The sequence below is a fragment of the Muntiacus reevesi genome, chromosome 2, assembly GCF_963930625.1.
Source record: "Muntiacus reevesi chromosome 2, mMunRee1.1, whole genome shotgun sequence".
NCBI lineage: Eukaryota > Metazoa > Chordata > Mammalia > Artiodactyla > Cervidae > Muntiacus > Muntiacus reevesi.
Window position 1 is genome coordinate 62,394,009 of NC_089250.1, and position 25,744 is coordinate 62,419,752.

A 25,744-nucleotide genomic window follows, 5' to 3' on the forward strand; every position below is an offset into this window, starting at 1 on the left:
GTTAATGAGGAAAAAAGAGGAAGAAAGAGAGAATACTCCCCACAATAGGCATCACACATACCCAGGCTGTGATGAGAGGATGGCATGTCCAAGTTGCTAAGGGAAGTCAAATGAGCCGGGAGAGGTTGACAGGAGCCAGACCAGACAGGACCTGTGGTTCATGCTGACGCTTTTAGACTTTAATCCCAGTTATAATGGTAAACCATTAAAAGGTTTAAAGCTAGGGTAGCAGTAAAGATAGGGAAAAGCAGATGAACTTGAGTCATCTGAGAGAAAATCAGTAGCTTTCTGAGATATATGTGAGGGTGAAAGAGAGAGGTGTCAAGCAGGACATGTCTAATAGACAGAAAGATGGGAGCAGGGGACCAACAGCAAAGGACCTGGCATCAGGGGTGAAAAATCACATGTTTTCAGACATGCTGAGTTTGTGGTCCTGTTAAGAATGTATGTGCAACTGTCTAAGATTTCTAGAGGTCAGGACTAAAAAACAAATGTATGAGTCATCTGTGAAAGGTTGTAACTAAAGAAGGGAGGCATGAATGAGATCACCTGGGGAGAAAATATAAGTTGAAGAGAAAAGGTGACTCAGGATTAAAGTTTGAGTAGGCCAACATCTAATGCATGGGGACAGGATCTGAGAAGGAATAGTCAGAAGACCATTGAGAGTTCTGGGTCAGAGAAGCCAAGAGCAGAGTTCATTTAATGGAGAGACAGCAGTTAACAGAGAAGAGAAAACTGATTGTGTCAGGTTCTTGAGAAGCTCAGAGAAGATGGGATCAGAGGCACAAGTGAAGGCACTGGCTTTGGACTGAAGGAGGGACAGTACTCTATCAGAGCACGAGCAGAGGACGACACTGGTAGATTTATGTCCTGGTAGTGAGCGTTCTCTGTGAAGAGGTGAAAGTCTCTGCTGAAAGAGAGGACATAAAATAGGAGCCAGAGGTTTAGAAAGAGTAGAGAGAAGGAAAAGAAGCTGACCACAGAAACATAAGAAACACAAAGGAGCCACACTGAGGACCTGTCTGAAGTGACGATCATGGCTCCATCTGCCCTGTTATGTGCTTGCTGCTCTGGTACACACACTGCAAACACACAGTTAAATGAACTAACAAATAAAGGACCTACTAAGCAGCAGAAGTCAAAGCAACTTGAAAATGTAAGGAATACATGCAAAGACGAAGGGCAAAGGCCGCTGATGTTGTGGTAAGAACCCTGTTCTTCCGTTTGACCCAGAAACAGCATCCACAGCCCACTGCTAACCTTTAGTAGAGCTGGAGGCTGAAGCAGGCCGGGAGGATCGCTTTCGATGTCCGTTTTCCATACTTTCAGAAGCCACAGCTGGTTCTTCAGTTCGCGAGTTTCTTCGGCTTGGAGTCTTGGACTTTTCAATTATCTCTTTGGGCTCACTGCTGACAGAGGGAAGCACAAAGCTCAAGGAGATGAGGGAATCAAGTCACACAAAAAATAAAGATTAACAGTTTCATTCACAGGAGATTAAGAACTACATAATCATTCTGAGCAGTCTGGGATAATAATCACAGTTACACTCTAATGTTACTGACAATTTAAAAGTGAGTCCAGCTTGTTATATTAGTAAAAATAAAATAAATTTAAGCGTAATACTGGCGAGATTGTGGAAAAACAGGTAAAAGACATTAAGAACTTGGAACAAATATCAAACTTCCTCACCCATTTTAGTAAGATTAGGATACTTCCCTTCAAAAGTTAATAGCACCTAAAATCTAGGAAATGAATAACATACACTGACATTTACTATGAGTTAGATAGACAATTGCATATTACAAGTCGCACTGGAGAATCGATAGGAGAATACATTTACAATACACTGCTGGGTAAATTGATTGCTCCAATCCCCCTTTTTTAGTACATGGAGATTAAAAAATAGTAACATTCAGTACTACTGAGGGTACAGGGACAAAAACTCGTGATGGAATGTAAACTGCACAACCCAATGATTCTCAACAGGGGGCAGTTTTGCCTCTTAGGGACAGTTGGCAATGTCTGGAGACATTTCTGATTGTTACGACTGAGTGATGCCACTAAATATTCTCTAATGCATAAAGCAGCACCCTCCCCCACACTCCACACAGAATTATCTGATCCAGTCAGTAACGCTGAGGCTGAGACACCCTGGTGTAATCCTCTGGCTCAGCAATTCTGTTTCTAGGTGTCTAAGGAAACAAATCTTTTTACAGAGCTCTGATTACACACAAGGATGCCAAAGCATTTTATTCATATTGATGAAGACAGAAGACCGAGAAGCTTAATAATGATAGCAGATTAGTTAACTAAATCATGGCACATCTAAATGGAGCTATAAAAATCATGCTGTAGAAGGTTAATAATAAAAACTGTTCATAATACATTAAATAGGGAAAAAAAACTATCACCCCTATGAACAGTATAATCTCGTTTTCATTATAACATACATTGAGTATATATGTAACACGTATGAAGGGGTGTGATATACTTATATGTGCATATACAACATATAGGATTTATATATGGATATAATACTACATATTAGATGTATACAAATACTCTAGTATATATTAATATATACCATCCTTGGAGAGTTTTAACTCTATCTGCACATACTTTGTGAAGAAGACTAGAAGAACTAAAATATACACAGTGAATACTGCTGAATTGTAGGAATACTGGCTAATGGATAACATTTTTCTTTGTAATTCTCTGATCTGAATTTCAATTTATTTTCAGTAAACTCTCACTACTTTCACAGTTCAAAAAAAATCATGTTAAAGTCATTAGGAAAAAAAAGAACTTGATTACATTTACTTATAAGACACGGAACTGAAACAGAAGGAATGCAACAGAAACAAAACAAAAAACCAGTCAAAGGGATGCCTCTTCTGGGAAGTCTTCCATGACCTCACTCCCCAAGAGGAGCTGCCCCTTCTGCTTTTGGGTTCAGAGTCTGTGTCTGGCATCCTAGAGCACCCACCAGGCCGTACAGCGCGTTTTTAGTGTCTTGTGTCTTCCACCACAACGTAAGCTTCTTAACTGGGCCTGTCAACTATCCATAGCCCTCCACTGCTTAGTCCTGCCAGAGGACCCTTTGCCTGGCAATCCAGCCACAGAGTTCATTATCCTAGCTTTACTTTTAACAACTGCCCAGCAAGCCAAGGCAAGTCAAACAGGAGGCTGGGCTAGCACTGCAAGTCAGGGGGATTTACATATCCTTTTAGAAATGGTGTGTAAGGATGGCTTTCTGACTAGGAGTCCAGAAAACGGTCAAAGCCTCTAAGGTAGAAGATTCCTAATGGAGTTGCCTCTTTCTCCTGGTAAAACAAAAGCCTCAGCAATACTATTCCGGTGTTTATAGGGTCAATGGTCAGGTGACTCAGGGAAAACACCTATAAGGTATCTTTGGTCTGATTATCTCTTCCTTAGCCATACAGTTGGTGTATACTTTGAAAAATGCAAATGAATTCAAACATAAGCCCAATCCAAATGAAACTAGACAGGCAGAGTGCTGCTGTAGGAATAGCAATGAATCTGGAGTCAGAAGAACAGGGGTTGAGTCTTACCTATGCATTTACTGGCCATGATATTTAGCTTTATGCTTCAGATTCTTGATCTATAAATTCCCATCTTGTCTGCTGCAATACATTAAGTGTGAGAGCTCTGCAGTCAGAAGGCCTGAGTTTGAATCTTAGCTTCACCATTTACTAAACCTGTGGTTCTGGGTGATTTAGTTAACCTCTCTGAACTTTAGGTTCCTTATATGTAAGACAGAATTTCCTTTCCTAATAGATACTGTGAAAAATAAATGCGATAATACATCTAGGGAGCTTTTAGCCCAGCATATGACATGGTACAGCATTCAAATAAATGTTGGCTATTATTGCCACCTCACAGGGTAGCTATGATGATTAAATGAGAAAATGACTGTGAAGCTGTTTTACAATCTAAGTTGATACAGAGCATGACAAATTCTTTAAAATGTAGTCTAGTACATTCCTACACTAAAAAAAGGAATGACTTTTTTTTAATAATACTCCTCTCCATGGGGCTAGTGAGATCGAAGCCACAGTTGTATTTCATCTTGTTAGGTTATATACGACAGCACAGTATAAAAGAAAAAGCATGAGTTTTGTGGTCAGACCCCATCTGCCTTTCTCTCACTTGAGGATCAAACAGCTACACTTAGAAGGTATTGCAAGGAATACTATTAATGACCAATGACAGTAACAATTCCTATATACTGAACACTTACTAGTTACTCACTATGCTGAGTGCTGAAAAATGTTATGATTCAGTTTCAAAACAACCACAAAAGGCAGAAACCTGGCCACCAAGTTTTACTCAAAGAAATTTTACCTCTGAGAGGTTGTTACTCACGACAGCTCCCTACTTCAGCAGGAAAAAAACTGGTACAAAGAGTGAAGGAAAAAGCCAAGGTGAGGAGAGGTTGAAAGGCTGAGAAAGCTGATACCTTTCAAAGAGGCTTATGCCATATTCATGCTAAGTCTGCAGAAATGATCATCTTACCTTTGTCCAGAGACTACGGCAGCGTTTGCCTCGAGTTCTGTTAAAAATACAAAGGACAGAAATGAGATGTAGGAGCTTCTTGTGTACATGTCCACTGGGAGAGGCTGGTATCTGAGAGAATTCTAAACGCCCTGTTTAGGCTGCCGTGTCTCCAAGCGTGGCAGGATCCTCACCCTGATGCAGTGCAGAGACAGAGATGGCATGGACATAACTTGACTGGGGCAGAAGACACTAACTCAATTCTATTTTCACTCCTACTCCATACTGTGAAATAATCCTGTCTGGATCAACAGAACTAAATTCACACTGCCTGCTTCATATTTCATCTAGCTAACTAGGTTAGTAAAATAATCCTCTTTCTCTCATGTAAAAAGAGACTGTTTTCATTCTTAGAATATCTCTCCCCTCCTGACATATTTTTTAAACAGTAATCTTCAAATATGTCTTAAATATCCATTAAGGACGTATTCTTCTCCAAAGGATTTCCCCACTGAATTTTAGAGGGCAGAATGCTTTACTCTAAGGTATCACCTACAACCCCATTATGTCCCTCTCTTCCTCAACCTCTCAGCAATGCCCTCTAAAAATGGAAACCTTCAGTAATTTGTCTAGCTGGGTTTTGCTTAAATGAGCATCCTATGGATTTGCCAGGCACTTCTTTCTTAGCACCAGCAGGAAAACATCCTCTTCCTCTATTATCCACCTTTAGGTAGTCTCATCTTTTCCAAAAGACCAACCCTGGTGCACCTGGTCTCCAACAGTCCTTTGGTCTCCAATAGTCCTTTCCCCATCCCCCACTTTCAGGGAATTCAGCACCTCAGACTCAGTGTACATGTCTAACCTACCCTTCTTATTACAGAGTAACCGCCTTGAAAGCAATGAAGTCAGATGCCTTGGCTATTTTGACCTCACTGCCTGCTATCCATGAGAACTTGGGCAAACTTTTTGACCTCTCTGTCCTCAATGCTTCACCTGAAAAAACAAGGATAACCACTTTACCCACTTCAAAGTTAAAAAGATCTATCTTGTGGAGAAAAAAGGTGGTTTAGGAGATAGAATTCTCTTCCCCTTTCTAGTTGCTCCCTTTCTCACCAAAAATGAGTTTAACTATTTAACTTGCTCCATTCCTATCCTTCTCAGGTATCATGTGGGTAGTTGGGAGCAAAAAAATCTGGGTGGTTAAAATGTTTTTTTCCTCAACCACTTTTTCCAGAGGTCTGGTTTTACCCAAAGAATGTACAATAGAAAGTCCTATCCATCATATAGGACATAGCACCCTGAGGCAGGTTTTAAAATAATCACAACTTTTACCTTACTTAAAAAAAAAAACTTATTTTATTCATTTATTTACTTGACTATTTTGTATGGTTTGTGGCATTTTAGTTCCCTGACCAGGGACTGAACTGGGCTCTCAGCAGTGAGAGTGTGGAGTCCTAACCACTGGACTACCAGGGAATTCCCAATTTTTACCTTACTTTTACTAACTCAGACTCAAAATTAAACATTAAAAAAAAATTCTGTCAAGTGTATGAACTGTATTGTCAGTGAGATTCTAACCTCCTTGTGGAAAGCAGTCATACTTTTTTGTGGGGCATACCTACAAGAACCTACAATGCAAAGAGCTAGGCAGGACTAAACTGTAACAAATCTATGCTCTTTATCTGCTCTGGCACTCTAATCTATGAAGGCAGTGTGCTATTATTGCCATCAAGATCCTCATGCATTCAGAGCTGACCCAGCATCTCATAGTAGTTATCTGTCAGATTACCATGGACTCCACCTTCCAGAAACACCATCCCTAGTGCTATTTACAATATCTTGGTCATGGGAAGAAACTTAATGCCATCCAGAGATGACTGAAATGACTCTGACTCTGGAGGAGTGGCTACCTCACTGCAGTCTAGGTTTTCGGAACAAGGCTGCACTCCTGATATCATAGTGCAATTACTATCTTAATGCAATAATGCCTGCCATCCTAGTGAGTTAGCATGTGCCAGTCAGTCAGGGGCCAAGTACGGGGGCAGGGTCATGGAACAGGGCAAACCGTGCAATGGAAACCACCCACAGCTGGGTGGCAGACAGACAATGGGCACTGAGATGCCCTTCTTGAGTTCCCTGGCTGACACCAGGAATGCGTCAGAGAGCAAGTTGCTCAAGGGAAAAATAACCTCAGATAGTACTGCATGAGCTGCCACTCAACCAAAGTCTGCCCTAAAGCAAGCAAGACAGTTTCAGCCATTTCCTGGCACACTGAGAACAGTAGTGGTTCCTTCAAATGCGATCAACTCCACTCTAGAAAGTTTTCCAGGATGGGCCTTACCTGGTCTGGGAACAGACCCCTGCAGTGCTGTGGCTGGAGTTTCCTTTGGGACTAAACTCTGTGAAGGAGCTAAGGCAAGAAGTTAAAAAAAAAAAAAAAGGAAAAGAAAAGAAAAAGAAAGAAACAGGTCTTTAACTTTCTTTTCTGAACAAAGTAGAAAGCACCGAATCAAGAGCTAAGTAACTGCTGAAATACATATACTCTTGGAAAGCAGTACTTGAAGTTAACTTTGAAAGTACAGTACATTTCAAAACTGACTTTAAAAATTATTACTTTAACACTCAGTAACAAAGACTGCCGTGAGGAGAGTCTGTTATTCCTTTTTTTATGTACAAAGATCAAGGAAGAATATGGCCATAAGATAATAGCACTTATAATTTTTGCTTCTTGGAGTCAAGTTCTGTCCAGTATTCTAAAACACCCCAAAGCATACTTCGGCAGGCAACCCAAACCTCTTTCAGAGGGACAATTATACCATCCAACCTTAGCACTGAAAAAACTGCTTCAATTCTCTAAAGACTACATTCCTTGAGAACTGAAATGAATCATATAATTTATCTTGTACTTTTCTATAGCACCTGGCAATTATGATGGGCATAAAGCAGGTATTCAATTCATATTTAATGAAGCAAATCAATTTGATGTTATCTACTTATCTAACAAACAGTTACCAAGAACTTTCTAGGGGCAAGGCTCTGTGCTAGGCACCCCTAAGGTCTCTAAAGACCAAATTACATTCTTCTTGCCCATCAGAAATTCAGTCTAATATTAAAGAAGTATATACAACTGGCACTCGGGAGTGAACTGTGATGTTAAAATGAAGTAGATTCATAAAGTACAAAGTGCTATGGGAGTACAAAGCAAGGGAGATCAATTCTAAACTGAGAAATCTGAAGGTACCCTAGAGGCAGCAACGTCAGAATCAGGCTTTGAAGGACAAAGAGAACTTGGGCCCCTGAAGAGGAGTGGAACAGAATACACAATGTACTCTAGAATGGAAACTTCTTGGATCATACAGTAAAGATTGAGGGCATAGATATGCCACAGTCACTCAAGGTTAAGTCCTCCCACCTTGATACTCAAACATCCTAGATAAATTCTACAACAATAAGTTTTATCTTCTTGTGCAAATGGGACTCTTGCAGATTTCTCTCTCTGCTTAGTCAATGATGCATTTGTGTTAAGAATTTATTTTGGATGCTTATATAATACAGCTTAAAACTATAACTTTTATTTTTTACTCCAGTATTGGTTTTTCACACTCTTAAGATAAAATCACAAAAGGCCTTTGAAAAAGACTGGAAATCATCTTATCTAAATTTGAGAAGTTTCTCTCCAACTACTGGTTCATCTCCCTAACACTCATGTATTTCTCTAGGATTATATAGGACCCTGATAAAATATTTTCTAAATCATTATTCTCTTGGTACCAGAGGGGAAAGTTACCCGAAAGGAAGTAGAATGGAAACATATAATAGTGGAAAACATGTTTATGTCACATATTTTTAATTCTTTTAAAAATTTTAGCAGGTTTGAAAAATTCTTAGGGCTCACCTACACCAACAGAACTAGAACCAGAAATCTATTAATATAGTATCCAGCCCTATGAAGTCTTTCTCCTCCAAGGACAGAGAACTAATTAAAGGCCTTTATCCCTCCCTGCATCTCTGGTATTGAAGTGAACAGGTAGAGAGAAGGAGAATTAGCCTTTCCTGGGCTCTGTGGGAGGCAGCATGCTGGCCTGTATGCTAAGCCCCTCAATGAATCTTTGTATCAATTCTGGGAGGTAGGAATTATCTACAAAATCTCAGTTTACAGGTGAAGTCCATAGCTTATAAGAGGTTAAGGGATTTATCCAACCACAACTGGTATCAGTGGAGCTAGAACTTGAACTATGATCCTGTCCTGAAGCTTGTGTTCTTTCCGCCCCTCCTCCAGCCCCTCCAAGCATTTTAGCCACATAAACAAGACAGGGGCTCTTGACTGGCCTAGAATATAGCAAAGGTCCTTTGAGCTTTGGCAGTTTTTGACTGATTCTACTGTGGGGTACAGAGCTCTGTAGCACTTAAACCTCACAGAAGGAGGAACATTATGTGTGTGTGTAGAGGTGGGGAGGTGGCGTGGAGTGGTGGTGAGGGGGAAGGAAGGGAAATGTAAGGACACCTATGTTTCCTATGAAGTAGCCCACCTTACTAGTACATAGGAAATAATCTGAACTAGAAATACATCAATGGGATGGTCTAATTTTCAAAGAGACTGCGTCAAAAAGAAACTGGTAATAAGAATACTTACTATTGAATGATTACTATATTCTAGCCCTGTAACCCTGTAACATGCTAATCATGTTACATGCAGTATCTCATTGAATTCTTACAATTACTACTGTCCCTATATGACAAAGGAGGAAACTCAAGTTTGGAGTAAAGTAACCTGCCTAAGACCAAACAGCTGGTAAATGTTGGTTGGCACTGTGATACCTCCTTCCATTCTATTACCATGAAGCCTGGTTTTCTGGAAAGCTCTCCCCCAGCCAGTCAGAAGGAAAGAATCCCTGGGAGAGAGTACAATGAGGAAGGGGTTATGAGAAACCTGCTCTGAACAGTTGAAAGCAAGTCTTTACCACCGTAAGAACCTGCAGGAGCTGCGGTTCACCCTTAAGAGACAAGGTTAAATTAGACGCTCACATACAGACTTTGAACAACTGAACTCGGAGCTTCCCACGTAGGACGAGATTAGTGTTACCTGACAAGGTTGGTATGAAGATGAGGTAACATATGTAAAAATGCTTCTTTGTAAAATGAAAAAATTTTATAAAAATATAAGGTATATCATTATTCTAGGAGTTGAGAGAGAACCATATTAGTAATGTAAACAACATGGGAATTTAATAGGAAGTATATTTCCCAATGTACTTCAAATAAATGAAACTACCACTATAGCCATTTAGCCCACTCTTCTTCCTCCAAGTAGAAAAGAAGCCATGCTTTCTCTGGTGGGATAGGTCATCAAAAATTGACACGAGATGATGCCAGGTATCAAGTACATACCTATGCTGGGCAGAAGCTCTGGATGAGATCCCACCTTCTCCTCCACTAGGCCACCTGCAAGTGGCTCAGATGCTATGCCAACATGATTGCTTTTTGTGGTCGGCGCCGCAGAGATGAGTTCAGAGGGTACCAGAGCGGTTACTATTGAGCGTACATTGGTGGGGAGCGTACTGCCAGGTAAGCTGGGTCCTGCTGAGGCGGAGCCCGGGCCCACAGGGCTAGAGGTCATTTTGAGCAGAGTGGGCGCTGGGGGAGTTGGGGTTTTACTGTCCAGCTCTGAGCATAACTGCTCCGTTCCCAAGAGCCCTGGAGCCGGGGTCTCTAGCCCCTGGCCTTCAGTCTCTCCATCGGCACCATACTGCTCTTCCCCTTTCTCAAGGGAGCCTGTAACTTTTTTACATGCCTTGGTCAGCAAAATCTGGCCGATTTTGTCCACTTTACCTTTGCCCTTACTAGACGAGACTGGGCTTCGCCGGTTGACAGAGGATCCTGGACTATTGGTCAAAAGGGGAGAAACCACTGTGGCTGTCTGTGAAGAGGGCAGAGTGCTTTGATCTGCTGAGGTGCTCACCTGAGGGCTAGTCTCATCTGGATTCAGTTCTTTGACTTGCTGGACAGGGGGGTGAGGAGGAACAACTGGAGAAGTTGTACAAGGCGGGGAAGGAAGCTGAACAGGGGCGGCTCGTGAGTTAAGGACCAAGGGGCGACCTGTCTGCATGTTTGCAGCAGGACTACTGGTGGGGGCATTAGGCAGCACGGGAGCAGAAGAAAATTTTATATTCTGAGGTATGTGTAAAGGGCCAACGACTGCAACGGAGGGAGGCATCAAGCCAGAGTTGGTTGTCAGTGGGGCTGCAGGAATTGTGCTTGGCTGTGATCCTTTCATAACCTGAATTATTGAGGATGAATTGATAAAGACGGGTGTAATGAACTGAGGCCGGGCATTTGACTGAGCAGCTGACTGTCCCTCAGAAACCATAACCTTGTTACCCACATTGGGCATTGTGACAACTGTTGACATTAACGCAGACTGCAGGTGAGTTGGCAGAGCTGCTGATGTGTTCGCTGAAGTCGTGATGGGATTGGAAGTCACGAAAACAGTTATCTGATTTGGGGGCAAAGGAGTGGAAATGGAGGAAGAGCTGACCGGTCTTGACATTACCTGAGGGATGCTCGGGGTGACATTGGAACTGACCTCACTCAATTCTGGATGCACAAGGGCTGAACACGGCTCGTTACTGTGAGGTAAATTTAGGGAACTGGAGGGTTCTTTAGAAGACGGATCCTGAAGGGAGGGAATGACAGATGCTTTTTTCGGGTCCTCTCCAGACACTCCTGGAGGTGTTACTTCCAGATCTGTAAGCCCGGGGGGTTTAATGGTCACATTAGGAGCTCCAGAGTTGTCAAGTAGTTGACTTAGCGATGTTGGTGCTTCCCTCATAGCAGGAGACACCAAATTTTTGTTCTCTTCAACACTGGGAGGTTTGTTAGGATCCAAAGGCTGCCCATCCTTTTTGGATTGATCTTCAGGGGCAACCATTTTCACTTCTTGGGGAGGGACTGCTTTTGGCTCAATGTTTACCTGCTCCTTCCTAACCTGGGAATTCTGGCAATCACTGTCCTGTGGCATATTCAAGCTCTCCTTGTTATCCTCCAGAACACCCCCTATTGTGGCTACAGGTATGGTAGGATTCTGAGGATTCAACCCACTGTTGTTAGGGAAGCTCCCAGGTACAGGCGGATTGGCCAAAGGAGTAGGACTAACCAATACATTTCTTGGCAACTCTACGTTTTGCAACAATGTTGCATTTGTTTGAGAGGCAAGTGTAAGTTTAGGGGCTTTTGAATTCTGTCTCCCAGGGCTTGGGGTGGTTTTCCTACTTGACCCAGGACTAGACCTGCGGCTGTTGCTTGGACTCGCCCGTTTTGGTGCTCCAGAATTAGACTGCTTTCCAGAATTCACCACCACAGAATCTAATTTGTGAGTCTGTGGGGCAGCAAAATTGGAAGGATTATTCATGGTAAGGTTTGAAGGTGCTTGCCCGATGGCCTTCAAAGTTGTTGGATTTAGGCCCTGTTGATCAAAGCCCCTGTTTAAATTTGGCCTGGGAGGTAAAGGAATATTAATCTGTGGGGGGAAGAGCCCTGCTATGGAGGCATTGAGTCTTTCTGGTGACAGACTGATTTCTGAAGGTTCCGTGCTGGGAGGGCGGTTGTTGGGTGTCTGAGGATAATAGGGTCTGGGGCTGGCTCTGTTGGGTGTTTTAGGCCTAGATGTTTGGGTGGGAGCAGCCACGTTTGGAAAGTGGTGGCCATGAGAGCTGGGCAGGGAATTTACAGGAGGTTGCTGGGGAGTTGCACCTTGAGTTGCTGAAAGCGGTGAGGGTCCAGGTTTTGGCCCTGTCATCATTAACTGATTCTGGGAGACCACTAAATGTGAAGGCATGTTATTTGGGCCTCCTGAGACGGACGGTCCTTCACTGCCACTTGCTTCTGGGAGCGAGGACATCTCTCCCAGTGGTGAGCTGGCAGGGTTCTGGGGGTTCTCCTGGTACATCATTTTCCTTGAAGTGCTTCCCAGAGGAGTATTCACAGGCATTGGCATTCTTTGCTTGTCAGGTGACGGCGGCACCGAGGCAGGGCCTTGCAGACTGACCATGACAGGCACGCTGCCACTCGGCTGCATGGGCATTCTCTGGGAGTCTGGGTTCAGTGGGCCCCTGGGCGGGTGGACATTCTGGGAGATCGGAAGCCTAACGGATTTGGGGTCCTGCTGCATCATGAGCATCATCATCATTTGCTGCTGCTGCTGCTGCTGCTGCTGCTGCTGCTGCTGAGACTGTGGCTGACTGGGAGGTGGCTGCGGTGGCTGCGGTGGCGGCTGTGCGGGGGGTGCCACGTGCTGCACGAGCTGAGGAGGCAGCTGCTGAAGTGGCCTCTGTTCAACTGGTTGAGAAGGATAACCTAAAACGAGCCCCCAAAATCAGGGAAGTTAGATTTTCAGCAAGAAAAGCTTTGCGACCTTTAGGGGATGGCCAAGCAATACTCATCTAGGTGGCACAAACAGTTCAGGCATGCCCGTTCCCAGGGGGGTAAGGGGTGGCCCCTCCTTCTCTGGCGTAAGCAAAGAGGCACGCTGCTTCAGGAAGCAAAAAGCAAAGCATCGAGAACCTGGAGCTCCTCAGTCTTCAGCGTTTGCATGAGGCATCACTGTACTAAGACTCTAACAGGCACTGTGCTATGCACTGAAACTGGCCAAGTCTATGCCAGCCTCACATTCAGATGAAATGAGGACAACTCCATCAACAGCACACAGATGACCACCCAGTACTGGACTCTCATGCAGGCATAGTAAACATTTCACTGGATTTGTGAATGAAGCATTTAAGATACACTTTTTTTCTTTTAGCACAGATTAATTTTTTTAAAGACTTGGTTTTGTTGAAAACACCAGCATCGAAGATAGCCTTTTTATTCTTTCAACAGAAGTAAAATATAAAGTTCTAGGGTTCAATTCCTTAAGAAAGAAGGATTTAAAATCACTCCAATCCATTGGCTTCACACACCACGCTGCACCCTCCGGCTTGCTTCTTTGGGAAACCCAGTGAATTTAACTGTCCCTCCAATGTAAGTCAGTTTAATAAATAGTAGGAGCTGACTAGAAGCTGACACACACACTGAAAAGAAAATGAGGGCACTGAAGTTCTTTTTACAAATGCTAATTTCCATGTACTTTTTTACATGTCAAACTGTATTTGGAGAAATACTGTCTTTGAATCCATAAGTGGAAAATAAGTGAGCAAGAAGCATAGCCCTCAGGAATAAAAAATAATTTTGGGAAAAGAATTCTGAGGACAATGCCTTTTAGATTTCTAGAAGGCAACATCTCAAATGATTCTTTCTTTTGTGAAGATTTTATTTGGCATTTTACATAATCAGCAGAAAGGACCAAGAATAAAGGTGGTTCAGTGGGAAAAAGTGGACATATAGCTGGGATACAATTTTACAAACTAGATTTATTTCATTGTTACATAAAAAACATATTAGGAAAGTTTTATGAAGGCACAGGCATAAGGACAGCGGGCTCTGGCGGTCAGAAGTGCCCGCTCCAGATTTTCACAGAGCAGCTATCAAATGCTATTGATCCATAGGTTCACACCCTGTGTTTAATAGCTAATCAATGTCTTCTGGCCAATGACAGACATGACCCCAATGAGTACAATTTTTTTTAAAAATTATTTACTAATTTGGCTGTGCTGGGTCTTAGTTGTAGCATGTGAGATCTAGTTACCTGACCAGGGAACAAACCTGGGCCCCCTGCACTGGGTCCAGTCTTAGCCACTGGACCACCAGGGAAGTCCCCAGAATCCAGTTTTAAAGCTGTTTTGTTTTTTTTTAAATCCTTTTTTGTTTTAGGCCCAACTGACTTCTTTACATTTATAACACCAACAACATATGGCATTTCTATAGGTTTAACTCAGGTTCCCATGTGAAGAAAATTGTAATTTCTATAGAAATTACAAGCCCGTTGATGTCAAGGCTATGACACAAATGCCTTCATCTTTAAAATGAGGGCACCAAACAACATAAATACCAAAGAGAGCAGCATAGACAACACAGCAGCCTCTTGAAAGTAACAGTTAAGGCTTGCATGACTGCTATAAAGGTTTCAGAAGCTGGAGGCAGCAGTCCAAAGAGCACTAATGGTAAGAAGATAGACTGGGGTCGTGGTGACAGAATGGTGGAGAGGCACAGCCAGGACACACACAGTGCATATAACATAATCAAAGATCAAATTTATTAATCAAAAGATGAAAATTCATATTCCTTTAGGGGCCAGACTGGCAAATAAGAGAAGTGGGCTGCTGTAAGACAGTAGCAGCTCTGTGGACAGAGCCAAACTGCAGAGCTGATGCTCTACCTAAAGACATCTAAAATCAGGTTTCTGTTTGCTTTCATATTCTGCATGACAATTCAAATATATTGCAGGCCAAATTCAGCCTATAGGCTTCCAGTTGGCAAACTGTAGAAAGGAAGCAATAACGTGTGTGAGAACCTCTGGGATTTATAGAATTCAGATGAGTCTGAGGGAAGAAGGTGCCTTCCTGCTCATAACGCCTCTGGACATACCCACCAAAGACTGGTGACCTCCCAGCCTCAACTGTGCTGCTGCAATTCACCGATGGGAAATGTGGTGTGCCCAAACAATTTGCAATCAGTAACACATAGTATTGACATCATAATGAATTTACTTTTTTTTTGGATTCACTTTTAAAATACATAAATTAAGGATACTGAAGTTTATCCCTAAAATAACTTACAAAATCACTTCCACTTATATGCCAAAAAGGAGGTGGAATAATTAGAAAGGAAGGAACAAAACTTAATCCTTTGTATACACAGGGAAGTGTGGCCTAAATGTGATAGGTTTGTGTGTCTTCCTCATAGGGGAATAAAGTTACAAATTACTGCTCGGGCTAATTGTAACCAGGTTTGGAGACATTGTGGCAGCTGGCCTTGGTTCTATAATAGCTAGGTTAGAATGAATTAATTTTAGGAGATTTTTTCCCTTCCAACATTTTAAGAGGATGGTATTATTTTATAATCAGAGGGGGATATAACACAGAGGGCTTCAACAATACTGGTCTTTTTATCATTAACCGGGTAGGAAGTACATAAGTGTCTCTTTCATTACTCTTTACATATTTTTTAATGTTTAAAGATTCATAATAAAAGCTCTATTAAAAAATCTTATTTTAAACCCTGGTAGTTCTCTGCTTTGAGAAAGTCCCAGTAGAAAAGGTTCAGGAAAGGCAGCAAGCAGGATTAGAGTGAAAGCTTCATTTCATTTAATCTTATTCCATTTTGATGCCAACTAGAACCTTGATATTGACAAGAATAAAGAGGCACTGACTAACTTTAGTTTGATTTTATGAGGACCTAAAATAACAAAGAATAATTTGAGCAAAATACACACACACACAAATATATACACATACACATGCACATACACACACTTTCAGAGGTTATATTTGAAACTTTTTACTTACTAACAAGGCAAAGTTTCCAAATACTAGACACACTAAATCACTAAAGTAGTCTAGTTAGTAAACAAAATAAAATACTATTGTTTCCTTGAAAAAAAGCCTTATAGTGCTGTAAATAAATGATGACAAGTATATAAACTTTAGCTAACATTTTATCACCTGGTGGTCGGTTTGAAAATTCTGGCAGTTTAGGGCCTGAGCTGTCCAAGTTAATTCCTTGTTCTCCAGGCAATGGCTGTTGATCAGCCTCCTCCAGACCAGCTGGGCGGGTATCTGGGGTGCTAAAAAATAAATTACACGTTTGCGAGTAAGTTGTACAGTTTATACATGAAAATTGCTTAACCCCTCCCCTATGTCTGAATAAATCCATCTGCATTATCATTCTTAGAATTATCTATATCTCTCTAGTCTGATAAAACATTCAATATTTGGCATAAAAAATCTGCCAATTTCATTAAATGTTAAAATCCACTTAATTTAATAAATGGTTATTTACTTGAGGTGCTTTCTACAAATTTCTGATATAATGATTTTCATTTAATTATCCATCCAATGTTTTAACAGCTGATTTTGGGTTATCAGTAGTACTGTTCCTAAGAAACCACACTATCTTTGGGGTAGCTATCAAATTGAACCAGGGAATCTAGACTTCTTTTTTTGTGAATATTGCAATGGTGGCTCCAACAATTCATAACACCTTGCAAGAAATTGTAGACTGGCTAATGAAATGGTATTCAGAGAACAAAGAAAGCTGGAGAATACTAGAACAAAGCTAATTAATTTTGTTGCAGAATGTCTATTTAACAGACATCCCCATCAGCTTTGGGATGCTTTCATTTTCACCTAGGTGTACCTTACAATTTTATTAGAGAAGGAAAAAAATGAAGAAACACCCACATTCCCAAAGACGCAGGGCTCACAGCTCTCATTTCGTTTTCGCCCTGGTATTAGTCACCTACTTTTAGACAGTATTTTATCTGGTTGTACTCTGTAGTTTCATAAACCTTACCTTAAACCCATTTTAAAAGCTCTAGCACATGGGAATTTAGAACCTGAAGCAGGTCCTAAGCACATCTAGATTCCTGTATTGATTTGCTCCTTAAATGACTTCTCTCTTGCTTCAATTATAAGTAAGGATTCCTGTAGTATTCTTTACTTTCAAAGAATTATACTGCTAAAAAATTATCTCAGGTCTAGCCACCTCATGTTACTGGATGAAAAAACAAAGGCCCACAGAGGTGTAAGAAGACAGGCTGAAGATTCCATGGTAAGCTAGTGGCAGAGCTGGGAGCATGCGCTCTTCCTTTTAACTTACTGTCTCCATTCCCAGGAGCCTTGATGTAGTATAACGCCCTTTCCACAATCTGTAGCCGTAACAAGTAAGCAACTCCCTAAGTGCTGGTACAGATAGCAAAAATCCATACTAATGGCAACTGAAGTACCTTGCAGTGTTACTCCTAGATTACTGAAAGGAATAAATATTGCGACAGAAATGTTACTCCCATACAGATTGACAGTAAAGAATTTAACTTAAAAAGAGCTATTGGAAAAATCAGATAACCAAAGAGTTTACTAATTCTGAATTCAGGAAAAATACAGGTTGCTAATATACAATTATTGAATTCTGATTTATAAGATTCAAGAAGAAAATGAATATGATAAGTTTTATAGTACAACCAAAGGCATATTGTGAGAAGACTGAGAGAAAGGTATTGGGTTGGCCGAAAAGTTCATCCAGTTTTTTTCCAGGTGTTATGGACAAATGTGAATAAACTTTTTGGCTAATCCAATAGATGGTTTTATTTTGAACATTTATGTTTGATTAACTAAAGCTCCCCTATTCTCTTCTATAATTTTAGTAATTTACTTGAATTAACCCGCTTTTATACTCCGCAGTCATTATTTTCTGGTAATAAATGTCTCTGGATTTCAGTTCTGTGATTAAAGGCAGAAAATCCAGTTTAATCAATGTTCCTTTGGGAGTCATTTTATCAAAGCCAAAAATATGACTTAACACTTAGATTAGGAAACGAAATATAAATTAACTGCCCTTCCCACTGTGATCTTGCAAAAGACTCACCTTTACCAAAAGGTGATTGAAAAGGTCTAATCATCTTTTAGGTTTTAAGCTGCTAAGGATGATAAAGAGCCTTTAAAAGAAAGGCATTTGCACAAAAAACCATTTCTATTTGAGAGACAGAAGGGAGTCTCCATAAGTAGTTTTCATTCCTAAAACACACATAGCCTCTCTGGTTCCCCAGCAGTCATTACAAGCTTGACGTGCTTTGTAGAGTTGTAGTGTGGTAGCACTGGCTACTTCTCAGGCTCTGAATGGCACAATTCCCTCTGAGACTACACTTAAGAGACATATATCAATTGACTGCAATATATGAAGCCTGTTTGGCTCCTTATTTGAACAAATTGTAAACAAAAAAAAAAATTATTTTGAGATAATCAGGGAAATCTGGACACTGTCTGGATATGTGAGAATATGAAGGAAGCATTAGTTTTTTCCAGGTGTGCTAATCATATTATGTGGTCATAAAAAACAGAAAACAAAAAAACTGTCCTTATCTTTTAGAGGTACACACTGAAATATTTAAAGTGAACTTGCTTTAAAATAATCAAGAGGTAATGGGAAGAACATGAATGAATGCAAGACAGATTATGAGCTGAAAATCTGAAGCACGGGGAATTCCATTATACTGTTCTTATACATGCTCAAAAATTTCCATCAAAAAAAGTTGTTCACATAGAAATAAATGAATAAGATTTCAGACAAGACTATCACAACCTACTTTATGTCCTGCTGACTATTTTTCTTCTTCCGAGGGGGCTTCTTCTTCTTCGGTTTATTTGCGTTGGTATTGTTTTGCTTATTGTTTACCCCAAAATGGCCTGCAGAGATATCACTCTGCAACAAGTTGACCAACAACGGGCTTGTCAGCGTGACATCCTTATTGACCGGGAAGCCTGGATTCTGACCACAGGACATTTGATTTCCATTGGGTGCTCCATTGAAAGGTGCATTGAAGGGCATCCCATGGCCCGAGAAATGGTTTCCCGAGGCACTGTTCCCCTGCATGGCCTGCACGTGGGGGGGGACCATGTTGCTTTGCTGCATGCTAACATCTGGCATCATCTGTGACAAGTTGACATCATTATTTGCTGTCGTAGCAGGATCACCATGCTGCTGGGCCATGTGGGGGCTTGGCCCTGGTGGCCGCAAGACCTGCCCCTGCATCCCCATAACCTGAGATGGACTGTTGTTCACGGGCCCTTGCTGCGGCAGCATCTGTCCTGACATCGGTCCTGTAAACTGCACCATGTTTCCTTGCAAGTTTGGCGTTGGTCCCCTCATTATCTGTGCTGGTCCCGGCATGACATTAGATTGGTTCTGAGTGTTAAACTGTTGCTTATTCCCCTGCATCTGATTGGTCATGATCTGCTCTATCATTGGATTCTGTTGGAGCAAAACTTGCCCTTGAGGCCCCATCATCTGGTTATGTGGCGCCATCATTTGGGGGCCCTGCTGGGGAAGCATCTGCTTGGGTGGGGTCATCCTTTGGGGCGAGGGCCCAAGATTTTGGCTCTGAGGATTCACCATCATCTGACCCTGCGGCATAAGCTGGGCCCTTGAAAGGATCATGGGGTTCTGAGGGTTCAAGGTTCCTTGTTGCTGGACCATCTGGCCCTGGGAGGGCACGATCTGCTGGTGCATGCTCATCAGTTGAGATGGTGGGCCCTGTTGGGGCTGGCCTTGCATGTTGCCCAGGTTCACCTGAGGAACCCCAGAACTACCAGCCTGTTGGTTGTTCATGTTGCCATGAATTCCCATGAGGCTGGGCTGCATCATATTTGGTGGCCCGTGGGACACCTGCATCTGGTTTTGAGGAGGACCAGCTCCTTGACCACCTTAAAAAAAAAAAAAAAGGCACAGTTTCAGCAAGAAATACTATTATCTTGTTGGTATTAAGATTCTCAAATTACCTTAATTAGAAAAACACCCCTCACCCATATCCAGTGATCAACATAAACAGATATGCTATGTTTAACATATTTCTGTGAGTTTTCTATAGTATGAGGCTGTGACTGTGGCATACATTCTCAGTGACCATACAATAGAGAAAGAGAAACCATTTCTTTATTCCTATTTGGTAACTTGATAACATTTTGAAGATCAATATAGTTTTCTTTCTCTTAGACTAAACAAAGAAAGGCAGCATCTCATTATTTAAAAATAACTTGTAACTATCTTAAAATGAAGAAAATTAATGAAAAATGCTATGGGTAATGAAATAAGTTCTCCTTTAGATGAATCAGGAAACAAAAAATGTGCTGCAGCCTCTTAAGAAAATCTCAGCAAAGCTGAGAAGACGTTTAACAATGCTCCTTGGGACACTGTGATAAAGACTCTCCAAGGTTATGGATGTGTTATCTGGATGCTTCACTTTAAAGAAAAGAACAGCTAATACTTCCTAAAGATAGGTCTCCCCCACCCCAATGTGGTAAAAATTATTTAATCTTGACCTGGAAGCTGAGACTCTAGTGGAAGTCAACTGACAGACAAGTAAGAAGCTGCAAGCAGAGGACAGTCAGGAAAGGATGATAAAGCTTCAGTGACCCTCTCTGGGGCAGTCTCTAGTAGACCACATGGGGCATGTTTTAGCCTTCTTAATTATTTCCAATTCAGACAAAGAACACTTCCTGGCTTGCCACAGTGTATACTTACTGTTAGGTCTTTGGAATTTTCCTATAGCTGCTTATAGTCTCTCTTCCTTTCTGCAGAATAACCTTCTAGCTTATTTTATCTCCTCCCTACCCTTTTCATTTTTAAATGGGGACTAAAAAGTGATAGCCACAATGAAGTTATCAAGCCAGTCCATGCTCCAGCCAGGAGGCAGGGGACAAACTGTCCTTTGTTCATACAATCTAGATTTTTCCTGACTCCTAAGATCTTCCAGACGGGCCTTAAACTGAATTCCATGACCACTGTATATACTATATACACTAAATATTCCAGTATATATTCATTCAATCGACAATCATCTATTGAGTACCTAATATGTGCAAGGCACTTCTGGTACTGAGGTAACATCAATAAGCAAGACAAACCAAATCCCTTACCCCTTGGAGTCTAGTTGGCAAGAGAAAAATAACAAACAGATAAAGTATTTTCACAGGAAGAAGTAAAAGCTAACAAGAGAAGTAGAATAAGAGAACAGGAAACGACAGACAAGAGTAGAGCTATCTTAGATGGGATAAATGGAGAAATCAAAACAGTAAGTGCATGGGGAAGGCACCATATAAAAATAAAAAACAGCTGTGCTTATGTGGAGGAATTATGAATGATTTTATTACTGTTTTAAAACTTCCTATAGAACGTGAATTTACATAGCTCAGGAATTATAGTTTTGCACTGGCAGATGGGAAAAGTCACGGTTTGCCCTACACTTCTTCAGCCCTTCAAGAGGTAGGTTGAACTTTTTTAAGTTTTGAACTGCTCTCCTTCCTTAGTGATTTCGAGTTAACAGTGGAACTAAACTAACTCCAAATGGGCATGGGAGCTCAGAAGGTATTTGTGCTACCTCAATCCAAACTCCCTATGAGAAAGGGTAAGAGGATTAATCATGTGCTACCTAACAGCAATCAGATACATGCAGTCTGGGCTAATACATATTGCTTACAAATACTTTCTAGCCATTCTGCTGTACACAATATGCCCTCCTAAATTTCTTCTTATATACAATACACTACTGGCATTTCACCTGTACTGATAAAACCTGGTCTTCAAACACCACCTTGTAAACCAGAATTCAGACACTCAACATATACAATGTTAACATGAATTATAAAGATTTTAAATGTTGCAGTTGTTCAAAATGCTATGTACCTCCATGCCTTTGTACCTACCATCTTCTTTGCCAGAAATACCTTCTGTCGTTTTACTAACTGAGGGATCAGCAACCTATGATCCACGGATCAAACGAGGCCCATTGCCAGCTTTTAAACAGACATGAATTCACTCAGAGCTCAGGAATATAGTTTTGCATTAGCATACAGGCAGTGTGGAACATTGCCATGCTCATTCATTTATGAATGAGTCTATGGCTACTCTGGTGCTACAACAGCCAAGTTAGGTAGCTGCAACAGAGAACATATAACCTGTGACGCCTAAAATATTTACTATCTGGTTCTTTTCAGGAAAAAAAAATGCTGACTCCAGCTCTACCTGTAGGTTTATCTCCTTTCTTTAGGTGTTTCCAGATTTTTCAAGACATTTTACCTACTTTCAATATAACAGTTATTGCCCTGAAAGAATATTTATAGGTCTGAAACGAAGGGGAAGGATCAAGGTTTATATTTCTCTGTATATCCTGTTGTCTACCTACCACACAATGTTCAATAAATGCTGGCTGAATAAGTCATAGAAAACAAACCTGCATGCTGGACATTTTGATTCGCTTGCAGCTGAGGGGCTCCTGAATTCCCAGGGGTAGTTGCTGTGGTCGAAGGCACCTGACCTTGCATAAAGTTCGGATTGGCCTGTCCTGCTGAGAAGCCAGGTGGGAGGCGTTTAGGCATTCCTTAATAGAAAACAACGAGTAAGGCAGTTACCTAGCAAATTTATACTCTTGCTTAGATGTGGAATGAATAAGGAAGGATGAGCTGCATGAAGTCTCCACTGGCTTAGCTCTCTCTGTCACACTGGTAGGATCTTTAACAAGGTTGGGAAAGATGGTTAAAAAAATCAACACAATATCTTACATGAGCATTGTCAAAATGAAAAAGAAATACTAAAAAATTTACACTTTGAACATGCCAAGGAAAAGATGGCAATCTGCTCCCTAAATGTGATCTGAGGCCACGTCACAGCAAGGTTTAGGGTTCACTTTTCTGCAAAACAACGGACCCCAAACCTTTACATACTTTAACATAGGTACCAAAGGAACACACTAAATTCTCTCATAAACAAACTGATCAGAAATACTATAAAACAAAGACCTGGGTCCTGATATTAAGCATAGGTAGGTGGTTTTTTTTTTTTTTTTTTCCATTGAGGGAATAGATGACAATTTTCTTTGTGGAAAAATATCTCCCCTGTATTGTGCTGGTCTCTTTGGAAGAGACAAGAGATCAGAAACAATTTATAGGAGCATCAAAGTGAGGTTATATTAAATTTATCATTACACCTTCCCTTCAAAAGGGTTTGCTGAAATTCTGACAGCTATGGTACCAAAAACTGTGCTCTAATGGAATCTTACTAAAGTAATACTTTCTTTTATAGGAAGGTTTAATTTCAGAAAACAAATCTATAATAAGAAGAATCTCAGAACCCATTCACTGTTTATAACATAGGCCTGGATGTGGCCAGATCACCTAGGTGAGCACATCATTTGCTCTATGAAAGCATCAAGACCTAAGCTCACTTGAATTAGTCCATTTATTTAAGGGCCAAATTTTCAATGTCCTGAAAAACGCTCTGAAGACAAATATGCATTTGTCCTTTCTTTAGCAGTGACAAGTCCCCATTTGCATGCTTCCATTGTAATTATATCAGTAATCACATTTGCAGGAGGGACTACCCAGCCCCCACTGATCCAAGGCTAGATGCCCAGAACAGTGAAGTTTGGAGCCAAAACATTCTTGCATTTTCTCAAAACTTCTTATGATTCAAATATTGCAGCCTGCATGTCAGTAAAAATAATTACAAGAGAGTGAAAAGACTGATGAGCGACTTAATTTTACCAGAAATCATGGGAACATGCCTTTGCTATGTTGCATTAAAGATGCAAGGGTTTTTTTTTTTTCTGGATAGGCAATGGGTGTCTTTTGGTGGGGGTATGTTTATCAGGTGACAGTATTACACTCTCTATACCTTACTGAAAAGCTCCAAGCACATTCATGTGCACTAGATCAATGATTAATAAGAATAAATAATAAACATGGAGATGGATAAGTTTTACTGTAATCGTTTTACCTCTCACACATTAAGCTCCATTGCTTTTTCTTCATACAAGAGGCACCTTACAAAATAAATAAATAAATCTCCTTTAGGTATAACTGGTGGAATTCCCTCTCTAAGGAGCAGGCATTGGCATTATAAAACTGTAAAAGTCAATGATTTCTGAACTTACTCCCCTTTAATACTTTAAGCAAATTTAACAAATACCATGCTAATAATATTTTTGCTGACTAGGATTATCAAAATTGAAAACCACAGGGCCATTTCCCCAACAAAACCCTACACTTATCTTTTCAATTTTGCTCTACTGCATAACCTTAATTTTTTCAACAGTGGAGCAGCTTAACTTGTTAATAAAACCATGATTCTTCCAGATGCCTTAATTTACTAGTACAAGATCAGGCAAAAATATTTTGAAAAACAAAATGAACATATAGCTACATTGAATTTTACCTGCGTTTTTATCCAGAGGACTAGCTTAAACATAACCAGTAAGATGCTGCATAATGTATCAAGTTAACTAAGTCACATCAAGTGTCATCACTATATTCACAAAATCAAATAGTTACATCCTCGTTTCACTCCCTCCATTAATTTTAAAAATTGAAGTGCTACTAAGATCTAGCTCCAGTCAAGTTACCAACACAAATAGCTCCAGTGTTCCTCACCTCCTAGGCCTGGATGTAAACTCTGTGGCCCCTGATTTGGTGGTTGCTGCTGCATCACCATGAAGTTAGGTGGCACGTTTCCCTGTTGAACCATAGGATTCCGACCCGGAGAGCTGACGGGCTGCTGAAATCCCTGGGGAAGTGGGTTATTTTGAGGTGGCCTTGGTCCCATCTGCTGCTGAGTTTGGTTAACCGTTGGGGAGGAAGCAGGGGATCCCTGCTGGAAGGAGGAGGGTGAGGAGGCAGGAGACTTGTTGGTGAGGTGGGGCTGCTGCAGGGGGGTCGGGACCCTAGAGGGCCCTCCCTGCAAACTCTTCATCTGAGGAGCTGTGAACTGGCCTGGGTTGCTCATCTGAGGAAAGTTTGTATGGGCTTGTGAAGCTTGCTGGCTGCCAAAGGGATATGGAGGGGGAGGGTGGGAAGGTGTCTGTACCGTGGCTAAGGATGGTCTTGCCTGGAGCTGCTGTTGCATTGGGCCAGGCAAGGGAGCCTTCTTCCACCCTTGATTTGCAGTCATTGTGCCCAGAGAACTCTGGGCTGGAGGAGGCTGAAGGGCTCCAGAAGGCAGCTGGTTCCAGCCTGGAGGAACAGGCACCTGAGTAGGGGCAGTAAACTGGGGTCGGATTCCCTGTGGCTGTTGCTGCTGATGTTGCTGTGGGGGTCTTGCCTGCAGCTGCTGCTGCTGCTGCTGCTGCTGCTGCAGCTGGGGAAAACTGGCTGGGTTTATTTGTCTGTTCACAGGGCCAGGCTGCATTGGGTGGTGCGGAGGCGCTAAAGATCCTGAGGGATGACTCTGCTGCTGTATGTGGAGCCCAGAGAGGAGTGGATCCATTGCATCTGTTTAAAGATAGTCAACAAAGCAATAATTAACTTACTGCAACCTAGATTCTAGAGCAATCCTAGAGTCTTGGCAATTCTGAAAAAACAGAGTAAAATCTTCTATTATCATTTAATGAAATGTTTGTGAGCATTTACTATAATGCAAAACAACTACCGAGATGAGAGAAAGACTGAATCTTGTCTATAAAGAGCGTATGATTCTCAAGTGGATATAAGAGCCAGACAAACTATGCAGAGCAGTATTCTCCAAAACATATTCTGAGGAACTATGTTCATTAGTATTAGCAGAAAACAAAACAAAAAAGAAAGTCAATCAGGTT

At 41.3% G+C, this 25,744-nt stretch overlaps 1 protein-coding gene across 7 annotated transcripts in view; it reads right to left on the reverse strand.

Annotated features, from left to right (window-relative positions):
* NCOA6 (nuclear receptor coactivator 6) overlaps positions 1-25,744 on the reverse strand; it is a 94,541-nt gene that overhangs the window by 7,710 nt on the left and 61,087 nt on the right. For 3 of the 7 annotated variants that reach the window (XM_065921858.1, XM_065921856.1, XM_065921857.1), the window contains 8 exons: positions 24,585-25,421; positions 22,391-22,537; positions 18,749-19,865; positions 16,110-16,231; positions 9,904-12,867; positions 6,857-6,925; positions 4,537-4,573; positions 1,261-1,409 (listed from right to left, as the gene is read on the reverse strand). In XM_065921858.1, the coding sequence (XP_065777930.1) occupies positions 1,261-1,409; positions 4,537-4,573; positions 6,857-6,925; positions 9,904-12,867; positions 16,110-16,231; positions 18,749-19,865; positions 22,391-22,537; positions 24,585-25,421 (5,442 nt within the window). The remainder of the gene's footprint in view (positions 1-1,260; positions 1,410-4,536; positions 4,574-6,856; positions 6,926-9,903; positions 12,868-16,109; positions 16,232-18,748; positions 19,866-22,390; positions 22,538-24,584; positions 25,422-25,744) is intronic. The other 4 variants (XM_065921861.1, XM_065921860.1, XM_065921859.1 and 1 more) reach the window with 4 other exon arrangements.